At 57.4% G+C, this 12,629-nt stretch overlaps 2 protein-coding genes across 3 annotated transcripts in view; one reads left to right on the forward strand and one right to left on the reverse strand.

The window, feature by feature from the left end:
* Positions 1-1,741, reverse strand: part of NEK4 (NIMA related kinase 4) — a 58,842-nt gene extending 57,101 nt beyond the window's left edge. For both annotated transcript variants that reach the window (XM_027121080.1, XM_027121079.1), the window contains exon 1: positions 1,634-1,741. The gene's annotated coding sequence lies outside the window, so the exon portion shown is untranslated. The remainder of the gene's footprint in view (positions 1-1,633) is intronic.
* The window catches only part of ITIH1 (inter-alpha-trypsin inhibitor heavy chain 1), a 13,412-nt gene continuing 783 nt past the window's right edge, over positions 1-12,629 (forward strand). Inside the window, exons 1-20 of the mRNA XM_027121089.1 lie at positions 1-167; positions 403-423; positions 668-834; positions 1,260-1,364; positions 1,673-1,835; positions 2,396-2,509; positions 3,724-3,849; positions 3,934-4,050; positions 4,750-4,918; positions 5,007-5,132; positions 6,055-6,236; positions 6,495-6,680; positions 7,716-7,855; positions 8,443-8,597; positions 8,695-8,709; positions 9,174-9,194; positions 9,656-9,736; positions 9,847-9,960; positions 10,993-11,194; positions 12,114-12,286. Coding sequence (XP_026976890.1) covers positions 54-167; positions 403-423; positions 668-834; positions 1,260-1,364; positions 1,673-1,835; positions 2,396-2,509; positions 3,724-3,849; positions 3,934-4,050; positions 4,750-4,918; positions 5,007-5,132; positions 6,055-6,236; positions 6,495-6,680; positions 7,716-7,855; positions 8,443-8,597; positions 8,695-8,709; positions 9,174-9,194; positions 9,656-9,736; positions 9,847-9,960; positions 10,993-11,194; positions 12,114-12,286 — 2,491 coding nt within the window. The 5' untranslated portion in view covers positions 1-53. The remainder of the gene's footprint in view (positions 168-402; positions 424-667; positions 835-1,259; positions 1,365-1,672; positions 1,836-2,395; positions 2,510-3,723; positions 3,850-3,933; positions 4,051-4,749; positions 4,919-5,006; positions 5,133-6,054; positions 6,237-6,494; positions 6,681-7,715; positions 7,856-8,442; positions 8,598-8,694; positions 8,710-9,173; positions 9,195-9,655; positions 9,737-9,846; positions 9,961-10,992; positions 11,195-12,113; positions 12,287-12,629) is intronic.

Below are 12,629 nucleotides of genomic sequence, written 5' to 3' on the forward strand. Positions count from 1 at the left end.
TTTTATTGATTAGTGGTCTGAGTGAAGTGACAGGCAGCAGGAGCCTTGAGACCATGCACGGCACGATGGGGCTTCGGGGGCTGCTCTGTGTGTGCCTGGCGTCCCTGCTCACCCTGCAGGCCATGCCCGCTCAGGGTTCACCCGCACGCAGTCCCAAAGGCGGCAAGGTATGTGAGTAAACCCCTGGGCCAGAAACAGGCAGCTGAACCTGGAAGGGGCTACAGAGACCAGGGCTCTCCCCACCCACCTCGACCTCCTCTGAATGGAGAGGACCTCCCAGCAGCATGGGGGAAGTGAGGCCAAGGCGTCAAGGACACAGGCTGTGTCCTACTCCCATCCGTTAACAGATAGGCCCTGGTCCCGAGTGCTCGCACTCACACTTGTGCCGGTTTTGTTTTACAGAAGCGACCGGCTTTGGACACAGTGAGTGAGGATCTCAGCACAGGGGTCTGTGGTGGGCCTTTATTACAGTTTGTTTCCCCTGGGCTTCGAGGTGTGCCCCTGGGCAGAGGGACTCCCGTCTCCTCCAAATAGGGGCTCGCCCACCCCCCTCATGCCCCACGGCATGGCCTCAGGCATAGAGAACAGCACCTGTGTCAGAGCTGGGTGCCGAGGTCTCCCGTGGCTGAGCCCCCATCCCAGCCACCTCCCGCACGTCCCACTTTAGGCTGTCGATGGCGTGGTCATCCAGAGTTTGAAAGTCAACTGCAAAGTCACCTCTCGCTTTTCCCACTGTGTCATCACCAGCCAAGTGGTCAACAGCGCCGACGAAGCCAAGGAAGTGGCCTTTGATGTGGAAATCCCCAGGATGGCCTTCATCAGCGACTTTGCCATGTGCGTGCCCGCCTGGTTCACCAGGCCCAGCCCAAAACCATGGCTCTGAGTGGCCCAACAGTGCAGCCCATCCCCTCGTCCCCAAGGGCCACAGGCCAGCCCCAGCTCTGAAGAACTGAAAAGCCCTTTAGGTCTGCTCTGGGCTCCCATCTTAGACAGCAAACTGGAGCCTCTGACAGTGTGTTTTCAGCCTAGGGCCCAAGGAGCACAGGCTGGCACCCACAGTTTCCTGCTGGACTCTGTGGCCGTGGTTGCCCACCTCCTTGAGCAGCTCTGGGGGCAGTGGGAGGCCAGCTGGAGATGCCCTCTCACAAGTGCTCACCTGGACAGGGCCTCCTTAGTGCCTGGGCTGGGAGCACCTCCAATACGGAGGCCCTGTGTGGTTGGGGAGGGGCACCTCCCTGAGGGCATCTTCCTCCCTGTAGCACAGCAGGTGAAAATGCATTCCTCGGGGACATAAAGGACAAAGTGACTGCATGGAAGCAGTACCGGAAAGCGGCCATCTCAGGAGAGAACGCCGGCCTTGTCAGGTGAGCTCTGGGTGCTGCCCTGGTGCTGCCCTCCCCTGCCAGGATGCATGCCTTGGGTGGAGGGCAGCCCAGGCTGATGGGAAGGGAGCAAACTGCCCAGATCCACTGCTGGCACAGGTGCACTGGACGAGGCCTCTGGAAAAGTGGGGCTCTGACCCTGGCCAGCCAGCTAAGAGTGAGGGTCAAGGAAAGCTGGGAGCAGCACGAAAATAAGAGAAACTGACTCTGAGGGCCATGCTTTAGGTGACAAGGACCTCCACATCACTTACCATTTGTCTGTTTGTTGTTGCCACTGGTGGCACATCCAGGGCCTCAGGGAGAACGATGGAGCAGTTTGCCATCCAGGTCACCATTGGTCCCCGGAGCAAGGCCACGTTCCGGCTGACCTACGAGGAGGTGCTGAGGCGAAAGCTTATGCAGTATGACATTGTCATCAAGGTCAAGCCCAAGCAGCTGGTGCAGCATTTTGAGGTAGATCGCTGGTGACCACGTGCAGGGGCAAGGTCTCAGGAGCTGGGCTCCTGCTCTCCCTCTCTGCGGCTCTGAGCGCTGGTTCGGCACCCACCACGTGCAGCCCTGGGCCTGAGCACACAGGGAGGGGACTCACTCCTCAGGGTGGGCTCTGATGGCTGTTCGTGGGCAGGGAGCTCCCCGAACCCTCCAACCTCCTCCTTCTTCTGAGCCTTGGCTTGCTCATCTGTCCAATGGGGGTTTTGTGTGTCTCAGAACTGCCGCAAGGATCATGAGAGATATTGAATGTCCAGGGAGTCTGTAAACCAGTTAGTCCTGGGCAGCCTGAGGGGCTGTAATTGTCACTGGCACCTTAGTGGTGGCCGAGTTGAGGGGCTCAGGCATGCACACTTTCATTTGGCCAATATTTTTGGAGTGCCTACAACATGCCAGGCCCTGTGCTGAGAGCTGGGCGGGTGCTGCACAGAGTAGGTGGTCAGGATATACGCTGGCTCTTGGCTGGGGCTTGATGAAGGCTCCCCAATGGGAGCCTTGGTACAGGAACTGCTTCAATGCCACAGATCGACGTGGACATCTTTGAGCCTCGGGGGATCAGCAAGCTGGATGCCCAGGCCTCCTTCCTCCCCAAGGAACTGGCCGCCCAACTCATCAAGAAGTCCTTCTCAGGAAAAGAGGTGCGTGGGATGGCTGAGCCCTCAGAGACTTCTCAGCGTGGCTGCAGACAAGGGCTGCAGGCCACCCTAGGGGAGAGAGAGAGAGGAAATTTGCACTCCTGATTCTCAGAGCCGCTTGGCAAAAGCCTGTGTGCTGAGGCTGGGGAGGGTGCCTACAACGGCTGCCTGGTCTGGGGTGAGATGCTGGCTTGCTTAAGCCTCAGTTTCCTCTTTGCCTGTCTCATCCCAACAGGAAAGCATTCATGGAAATATAGGGCACATGTGCAAACCTCAGGATTCCAAGCCCCAGTGTTCTTGAAAACATGATGAAGTTTGGAAAGGCCTTTGGCCTACCCAGCCACTTGCCACTTGTCACTTCCCACCCGTCTGTGGGAATCCCAGAAGCCCCCTGCTTGCCCCTACCCCAGGTCCTGAGGAGTGTGGCATATGAGTGGGTGATACCCAACTAGTGCCCTGCTTCCTAACTTGCCCTCAACTGGAGCCAGGAGCAAACTGTTTATTCCCCACCCACCTTTGGTAGTGAGTCCATAACAATTCACTTAAAAGAAATGTTTCCTACAGTTTTGAAGGGGTTCCTTTGAAACAAAATATGATACCCCAGAGTGTTAGCAAACATGCTTGCTTTCAGCAGGGGACCAAGGGGATGGTCTTTGTCTTCCTAATAATTTTCAAAAAAATTTTTAATGAGCATATTTTGCTTTTATAACAAACAAACAAAAAGTAAAAAGAAAAGCATCTTTAAAGAAAATGTGGAAAGTACAAAAGTGTAGAAATGTATCGAGTACGAACCATCACCAATTTCCTGGAACACCAGCACCAAGTCCAAACAGACCGCAGCTCCCACTCTGGGAGCTCTTCCTTCTCTTTGTCTATCCAGGCAGGTTTCATTTTCCAGCACAGTGTTGCTTTTTTCACTAGATAGTGTGAGTTGACCGGTGCCTCTCATGCTGCTATTATTTTGTTTTTATTGTGTATCCAAAGTGACGATACTTATAGAAAATCCCAATGATTCAGAAGCATGTGAGCAAAGAAACAGGTCTTCTCTCCTACCACCCACAGGTGTGTATTCTCAGCAGCAGGGCGAGGGGCCCACTAGACTCATTCCTATGCCTGTGCACCACACACACACTCACACACACACACACACACACACACACACACACCTTACGTTGTCGTTGCAAACCAGTAATGCCTCACACCTTCAATGGTTCCAGGGTCATGTGCTTTTCCGTCCCACGGTGGGCCAGCAGCAATCCTGCCCCACATGCTCTACGACCTTGCTGAATGGGGACTTCAAGGTGACCTACGATGTCAATCGGGACAAGGCCTGTGACCTCCTGGTGAGCTGGAAGCTTCTTGCCCAAGACTCAGAGGGTGGGCAGGGTGCTTGAGAGAGAGGCCTCACTTGTCCCTTTGTGTTTCAGGTCGCTGATAACCACTTTGCCCACTTCTTTGCTCCCCAAAACCTGACAAAACTGAACAAGAATGTGGTTTTTGTGATTGACATCAGCTCCTCCATGGAAGGCCAGAAAGTGAAGCAGGTAAACTGTGGCTCTAACCAGTTGGCCAGCAGGAGCTTCTTTAGCTCCATCACCCATCCCACCCTGGTTTTGCCTCCAGAGTCTGGGTTTGGGACTTCTGCTCCTGGTCAGAGGCAGGGTAATTTAACAGGATATCCCAGTGGTCAGGGGCTCTGGAATCAGCCACTTTCTCACTGTGCAACCGTGGGCAAGTGCATTCACTTCTCCTCAATGGCAAAAATGGGAGTAAAATGCAGCGCCCATACGGTTGTGGGGTTTACCAATGGGGGATGCTTGGAAGATGAGACCTGTAGGCGTGCAGGAATGATTACAGTGCTCCCAGGAGATGGCTTGCAGCAGGGCACAGCGCACTCCCACCGCGCTCTGGGTGTCCTGTCCATAGCGCAGTGAAAGCATGGCTGGACAATCAGAGTTTTAGAAACTCAGCCGCCTGGGGTCCTCTGTCTTAATCCTGACCCCCTTGAACTCCTGGTCATTTCCCCTCCCCATACTGGGTCCCTTTGCCTTCTCCATCCCCCTCAAGACATCCCAGAGCTCAGTAGGATGCTCCTCTCTGGCACCACCTGGCTGTCCTGTCCATCCCCTTCTGCTTGCCCACTGTGTACTTCTACCCTGTGGATCTCTGAACTGGGTATCTGGAGATGACAGAAGGCACTATGCTGGGGCCCTGCCCCTCCACTGACTGTCCTGTCCTTACAGACCAAGGAGGCGCTCCTTAAAATCCTGGGGGACTTGCGGCCAGGGGACTACTTCGACCTGGTCCTCTTTGGGTCTGCAGTGCAGTCCTGGAGGGGCTCGCTGGTGCAGGCATCTGCCGCCAATCTGGACGCAGCTCGGAACTTTGTGCAGCACTTCTCTCTGGCCGGGTGTAAGGGCAGGGGTCTGGGGCCACCTCGATGTCACCTCTGTCCCCTCAGATTCAGGGCATACACTGATCTGCTTTCTCTTTTTTGCAGCTACAAACCTGAACGGAGGTTTGCTCCAGGGAATTGAGATTTTGAACAAAGCTCAGGGAAGCCTCCCAGAGCTCAGCAACCATGCCTCTATTCTCATCATGCTGACAGATGGCGAGCCCACAGAGGGTAAACGCCCCGAGGGTTACCTTCATTACCAAAGGCATTCAAGCTGAACTTGGAAATACAACCAATGGGGATGCTGTCAGGGGGCAGAAAGGCTAAGGGCAAAGCCAAGCACTGGTTTAAAAGCAGAGTTCAGATCACAGAGTCTGAAGGAGCTCCAAGGTGTTCTGTCCTGAATTGGGAAGCTGGGGAAGTTTCTGCATGACACGGGGTTGCACAGGGCCCAGGAGGATGGGCAGGACCCTAGGCTGAGTTTAATGAACTATGGATTCAGCACTGACTGAGTGCCAAGCACAGGACTAGGGACCAAGGAGAGACACTAAGATAACAAGACACATCTTTGCCCTTAAGGAGCCCAGGGTCCACTGGGGGAGGCAGCCCCAGGAGCAGATGCTCTGTCAAGGGCCCTGAAGGGTGCCAGAAGGCCGAAGGAGCACAGACAAGGGGCACCTGGCCCAGGCAGGGTCTCAGAAGGCGTCTTGGAAGAGGTGACCCCTGAGCTCAATCTGGAAGGAGGGGAGGAGAAGCAGGAAGGGATCCCTGGCAGAAGGGGCAGCTTGAGCAAAACAAGGTTTGTGCACTGGCAGGGCCTGCCTGGGAAGCGTAGGCATATGCAGAGTAGGTGAAACAGGGTGGAAGGGTCAGCAGGACCTCACAGGCCACGCGAGGAGCCGTGAGTTTACAGCAGAATCAGATCTGCTCATGGCGGATCCATGTAGATGGGTAAAGTCTTCGAGGAGCTCTGTGAGTAGCTGTTGCAGTCACCCAGGTGAGCCAGCAAGAGGCGTTGCCTCAAGATGCCAGTGGGGACTGCAGATGGTCTGAGATGGGAGTCTTGGCCCCCAGGGAGGGTGCCCCAAAGTCCCCTCGTGCCCCACACACCTGTGAGCCAGCATCCCGTCCCTACCTGGCTGTGTGGCTGCAGGGGTGACGGATCATACCCAAATCCTCAAGAACGTCCGAGATGCCATCAGGGGCAAGTTCCCACTCTACAACTTGGGCTTCGGCCATGATGTGGACTTGAAATTCCTGGAGGTCATGTCCCTGGAGAACAACGGACGTGTCCAGAGAATCTACGAGGACCACGATGCCACCCAGCAGCTGCAGGTCTCCTCCTCCCCCTGCTCCCAAAGTCACGCCATGGGGAGCATGGCCTTGGCAGCCACGTACCCATCAGCCCAGAGCACATAAAGTTCTGGTGTGGGGTTCGAATTAGCTGTGTGACCTCAAACCAGTTACTTAAGCCCTGAGCCTTCAATTCCTTCTATAAAGTAGGGATCCCGACACCCCACTTTGTGAGTGGGTTTCCTGTTGGATGCCTAGGACGACCCACCAGCTCTGAGGCTGCACCCCCCATCCCCACAGGGCTTCTACGAGCAGGTAGCCAACCCTCTGCTGAGGGATGTGGAGTTGCTGTACCCCAGGGATGCCGTCTCGGCCCTGACCCAGCACCACCATAAACAGTACTACGAAGGCTCGGAGATCATAGTGGCCGGGCGCATTGCTGACCACAAACGGAGCAGCTTCAAGGCGGATGTGCAAGCCTATGGGGTAAACAGAGGGCTGCGGAGGGTGGAGGGGCACCCAGAGACTCCAAACCTACACTGCTCCCCACCCCTATGCCCCCAGCAGCCTCTCTTTCCCCAGAGCGGTGCCTCACCCCAGAGGGCCACACACACCCCAGGGCTGAGCATTCTTCCAATGAAGGCATCCAGAGGGCAGGCTAGAGTGGGGCCAACATGGCCTTGATTAGCTGTAGTCCCTTGTATCCAACTGGTCCACCTGTTATTTCTCACATCATTCCTCCCAAAGCGTGAGAGTGTGAGAGGCCAGCCTCTTTCTTCTCAAGTGACCACTATTTTCTGAGCACCTACTGCACATGCAGCTTTGCACCACGGTGCAGTGCCTGTGTGTATGTGCACGCTGCGGGGTGTGTGTGGGGGTGTCACAGAGACCTGGACTCTAGCCGTGCAGTGTAGTTGAGGGTTCAGGACTTGGGCTTAGAGTGAGGAAAGCTGAGCTAGACCCTGGCTGCAGCTGGGTGACGTTGATCAAATGGGTCCAGTTCTCTAGGCCTTTCTGTACCGTGGGGGTAACAATGTACTAGAGAGTTGTGTGGAGTAAACGAAATAATCCACATGATAGGCTTATACAGTGCCTGGTACATGGGATGCCCTTGGGAAGAGGTGCCCCCGTTACTGTAGCTGGGGAGAGAAGGCGCATTTGTGAGCTGTGGCAAGCTGAATGGTGCACGGGGCCGCGGTGGGCATCCGGAGGAGCGGGGCGTGGTGGAAACAGCTACATGGTGGATCGGCTGGGTGCCTGCTGGCATCCCCCAGAGAGAGTAACTCCATGAGGGCAGGGCCTGATCCTCCATCCCTGGGATCCCCGGGGCCTGGCCCAACTTGGCTAACAGAGGGTGCTTAGCAACTTTTGTGGAAGGAATGGATGGAAGAGGACGAGGAGAGCAGGCTCAGGAAAGGCAGGGGGTAGCATGCTCAGAACGGAGCTGCAGAGACCAGACAGCATCAGGCTCCCCCAGAACCCCTCATGGCGCACAACCTCTCTCTCCCTCGCCTCCCTCAGGAGGGCCAAGAATTCAAGACGACCTGCCTGGTGGACGAGGAAGAGATGAAGAAACTGCTCCGAGAGCGGGGCCACATGCTGGAGAACCACGTCGAACGCCTGTGGGCCTACCTCACCATCCAGGAGCTGCTGGCCAAGCGGTACCAGCCCTGCGGCTGCCTGGGGGGTGGAGGGGCATGACCACCCCAGAGCACGCCCCCCGCCCTGGCCCTTTGGACTACAGAGGGGCGGTTCTAGGCCTTGGAGGTTGCAAGCAGGTCAGATTTACTGGCCTCTGACTTTGCTCACTGAGTTAATATCAACCAGGCAGTCAGTAGTGTGGTCAGGGCCCGCTGGGGGCACAGGGCAGCCCCTTTTGCCCCCACTGAGCTGCTGCGGGGGAGGCTTCCCTTTACTGCGGAGCTGCTGTGTCCAGACACACTCATTTAATCCTCACAACGTGCCGAGCAAACCGAGGTTTAGAGAGGTTAGACCCCTTGCCAGGATCTCACAGCGATTGAATTCTCCGTGTGTTTCTGAGGCACGTCCCCCAGCCCTGCCAGACCTCCAGGTTTTCTCTGAGGGAGGCCTTTAAATCATGAGGTCCTTGAAGACAGCCCCTGGGTGGGGGCACTGCAGGGGCCTTGTAAACATTTGCTGAAAGAGTGAACAAAGGAAGGAAAGGACGAGGGAGTGCAAGTCCATTGTCATCCAAGCTGCGGGCTTAGAGCTGGTGTCTGTCTGGCAGGATGAAGTTGGAGGGGGCAGAGAAGGCCAACGTGTCAGCCAAGGCCCTGAAGATGTCGCTGGCCTATCAGTTTGTGACCCCGCTGACCTCCATGACCATCAGGGGCATGGCGGACCAAGACGGCCTGGAGCCCCTCATTGACAAGGCCCTGGAGGGTATGGGCTGGCAGAGGGGAGGCTGTGGGCATGGGGAGGCTTCTGAGAGCCAAAAATCTCCTGGGCGTTAATTCTCTTTCCTTTCTCTCCTTTCCAGATTCTCTGCCCTTGGGTGAGTTTTTAAATCGCGTTGATTTCCGCAAGGGGCTCCGGGTGGCTGGGCAAGTGGCATGTGCTCCAGCCGCCAGGCACACAGCACCCGCTCCCCCTGCTCTGCTCCACCCTTTCTTGGTCTCTTCCTTCCCCAAGATGCCCTTCCCTACTTTGCTGCAAACTAGTTGCTGCCTCCTGTGTGCTCGGGGAGCTCTCGCTCAGCCTGAACCCCTCCACTCCCCGGACTCCTTAGGGGCCCTACGTGTGAGCATCCATCTACCAGGAGGGCTGGGACCCCCAGGAAGAGGGCTGGGACCCCCGGGAGGAGGGCTGGGACCCCCAGGAGGAGGGCTGGGACCCACAGGAGGAGGGCGGGCCCAGGCCTGATTGGCCTCTGGGCCCAGCTGCACTTGGGGAATGAGGCGCGTGCCTTTCGTGTGGAGTGGGGAGAGTGACGCTGTCCTCTACTGTTGTCCTCTACAGAGATGGTGGGACCCAGAAAGAGTAAGTGGCAGCCATCCTGATGACGCAGGTCTCTACCCTCTGCTCCACACATGGCCACCTCTCAGGCTGTGCATTCAGTCCTGAGCAAAGCCTGGGTCATCACCTATCTGCCTGATGAGGAAATGATAGCCTAAGGTTTTCTTCCTCTGCTCCAGCGTTCCTCGCTGCCTCTCACTGGGAACCGTCAGAACGCTCCCCCTGACCTGGCCTGGCCTCCCCACCCCTATGCCACCAGCACCTCCCAGTTCCCAGGAAAGGAGACCGAGAGGGGGCCACGCCACTGTGCTGGGCCAAATTTCCATTCCCACATCCCGAGAGGCGTCAAAGGCTCTGTGTCCACTCCGGCCCCTGTGGCCTCAGGCCACCCCGCCTGGGTGGGAGGGGCCTCAGAAAAGGAGGCAGCAGCTCCAGGGAAGGCGCAGCTGCTTCCCTCCTAAGCGCTGTTTACTTTTGCCCGTCAGCCTTCGTGCTGCTGGCCTCGCAGCCTTCTCCGACGCGCCCTAGCTCCGAGGTCCAGCAGTTGCCGAACCAAGTGACTGGCGGTGAGTCCTTGGGAGGGTCTGAGGGACACACCTGCCTGACTGAGCCCTTCTCCCCAGCCGGCCCCATGTGCCTAATACTCAATCTAACAGACTCCATGCTGTGCCCCCAGTGGACACTGACCCCCACTTCCTCATCCACGTGCCCCAGAAAGAGGACACTCTGTGCTTCAATATCAGCGAGGAGCCTGGTGTGGTCCTGAGCCTGGTGCAGGACCCTGACACAGGTACGGGTGACATTACGCCCTCTGCCAGAGAGGGTGGGGACTGGGCTCCTCTGTCCTCAACGTTCAGCCATGAACAGGAAGGACAGTGGCTGTGGCCTCCACTCCCCTCACCCTGTGTACCCGCCACCTGGCTGGGCTCAGCCGGCCTCCTTCATGCCCCATCCACCTGCCTGGGCCCTATACAGGGCCTGCTTCATGGGCATGTGACCTGTGCAGGTGCCCTTGGAGCCCTTGGAAGGACTCCATGCTTGAGTGAATGTTCTGCTGTTGCATCTTGAAATTCTTAACAAGTTTTGAATGAGGGGCCCCTCGTTTTCATTTTGTACTGAATCCTATAAATGATGCAGTGGCCCTGCCACACCCCCCTCCCCCATCCCCCGCATGGCTGCAGGGGTCTTGGTGCCACCTCCCCAGCAGGGCTCAGGTGATGGGAACAACGCCCTCTCCATCTATCGGCCACTTCTCCCACCCTCCCAGTCCAGTCAGGCCATCTGCTAATATTTGTTGAGCACATCCTAAGGTCTGGGGACACAGTGGGAACCGAAACAAAGTCCTTGCTCTCGTGGAGTTTAGGGAAGGGAGATAAACAGGTGAACAAATTCTTAGCTGACAATTTCCGAGCATGAGACGTGCTGTGTTGGGATAGTGAAGACGGGGAGGGGGCTTTTGGCTGCTCAGTTCAGAGAAGGCTTCTGTGGAGAGGCCCACCTGCAGCACCTACTGTGACCTGCCCTGTGTCAGGGCCTGGGTCCACAGACAAGGAGCAGGCCCAAGGCCTGTCCTCGGGGAGGTGACACCTCCTTCAGGGCCCAGAACCGAGGGCTAAGTCTCAGAGAGTTAGTGTGGCGGGAGGGAAGGGAGGCGGTGCTGCGAGCGGCCTGCACCTGTCCTGAAGGCCCCTCCCCTTGGGTGGTGAGGCCCGAAGAGCCCGAAGAGGGTGGGCATTGGGGGCGGCAGGAGCAAGGACCGGCTGGTGGGGTTCTAGGCAGAGCTGGGCCGCCCTGACCCGGATGGCCCCTCACCCCACTGCAGGCTTCTCAGTGAATGGCCAGCTCATCGGCAACGAGGCCAGTGGCCCTGGGAAGCACGAGGGCACGTACTTCGGGCGGCTGGGGATCGCAAACCCCGCAACAGGCTTCCAGCTGGAAGTGACTCCTCAGAACATTACGCTGAACCCTGGCTCTGGAGGACCCATATTCTCCTGGAGGGACCAGGCCTCACTGCGGCAGAATGAGTAACCGGGCTGGGGCCGGGGCCTGGGAGGGGAGGCGGGGGTGGGTGTGGTGAAGACCAAGGCACGAAGCCCCAGAGCCAGCTCTGCTGCCCGAGCCTGCTGGGCCCTCATTCCCCGAGCTGTGTCAGTGTGTGACGTCCATGTGGCCTCCGCGTAGGCTGTGCAGACATGTCGGGCCCCGTAGACCGTTCCCCACCCCTGACTCCCAATTTCCCTGGATTGCTGGACACGTGCTCCGGGCCCAGCTGCCTGGATGCCTGTGCTCCTGTGGCACCCTCACCCTGCAGTCCACCCCTCCCTCCACCAAACCAAGCCAACTCTTCCTCCCAGGCCCAGCGCATCGGCCACCTCTTCCCTGAAGCCATCCTAGTCCCTTCCTCTGCTGAACTCCAGCGTTCTCTAGGTTTCCCTTTCAGCCCCTGTCTTAGTATGCCTTGTTTAGTGTTTGTTCCTTCCTTCACTCATTCATTCGTTCAATAAACTGCTTAGCACCAGAGCCCAATGCTGGGCAGCAGAGCTATAGGAAGAGGTGGGCAGAGTCCGGTATGGAGGACACAGATGATAAGTGGGAGTCAAAGAACACAGACTCATAATAGACAGGCTGGAGTCCAAGTCCTGGCTCTGCCACTCGCCAGCTGTGTGACCTTGAGCAAGTTTTTTAACCTCTCTGAGCCTCAGTCCTCACAGGATCAGAGTGGGAACTGAATGATGCAGTTTGCGTGGAGGGCTTAGCACAGAGCCTAGCACGTTGTAAGGGCCCCATACACAATAGCAACAAGTGGGAAGGAGCATGGAGCAGGTAACCGTCAACCCCCTGCGGGGAGAGGGGTTCATAAGAGCTGGGTCTCAAGGACAAGAGGAGCTGAATGGAGGGGGTGCAGTGCAGCCGCACCTGCCCTCATGGCACCTGGCCCCACAGGGTGGTGGTGACCATCAACAGGAAGAGGAACCTGGTGGTGTCCGTGGAGGATGGGGGCACCTTCGAGGTCGTCCTGCACCGGGTATGGAAGGGGAGTGCCATCTGCCAGGACTTCCTGGGCTTCTACGTGCTGGATAGTCACCGGATGTCGGCACGGACACACGGGCTGCTGGGTACGGCTGGCTAGGCGGGCAGAGCTGTGGGGTGGGGTGTTGAAACCAGAGGACTTACCCTGGGTGAGCTTTGCAGCGGGTCACCAGGATAGGCCCACCTCCAACGTGGCCTACAAGGCTCAGAGTTCCAAAGAGGGTCCCGGTGAAGGCTTGTCCCACAAAAAGGCTGCAATCAAACACAATGAATTTAAAGGTTAAGTGAGCCTGGGAGCGAGTAAGGAGAGGTCCGATTAGCAAATGGAAAGGTCCAGTGGACACCCAGAGACCTCCTGAGTGGGATGGGTCATCGGCCACACTGCTTCTCCTTGTGGCCTTCCTGCAGACCCTGTTCTCTACCCCTCAA

Source organism: Aethalodelphis obliquidens, unplaced genomic scaffold (genome assembly GCF_003676395.1).
Source record: "Aethalodelphis obliquidens isolate GAN/ISIS:26980383/991018 unplaced genomic scaffold, ASM367639v1 scaffold22, whole genome shotgun sequence".
NCBI classification, from domain to species: domain Eukaryota; kingdom Metazoa; phylum Chordata; class Mammalia; order Artiodactyla; family Delphinidae; genus Aethalodelphis; species Aethalodelphis obliquidens.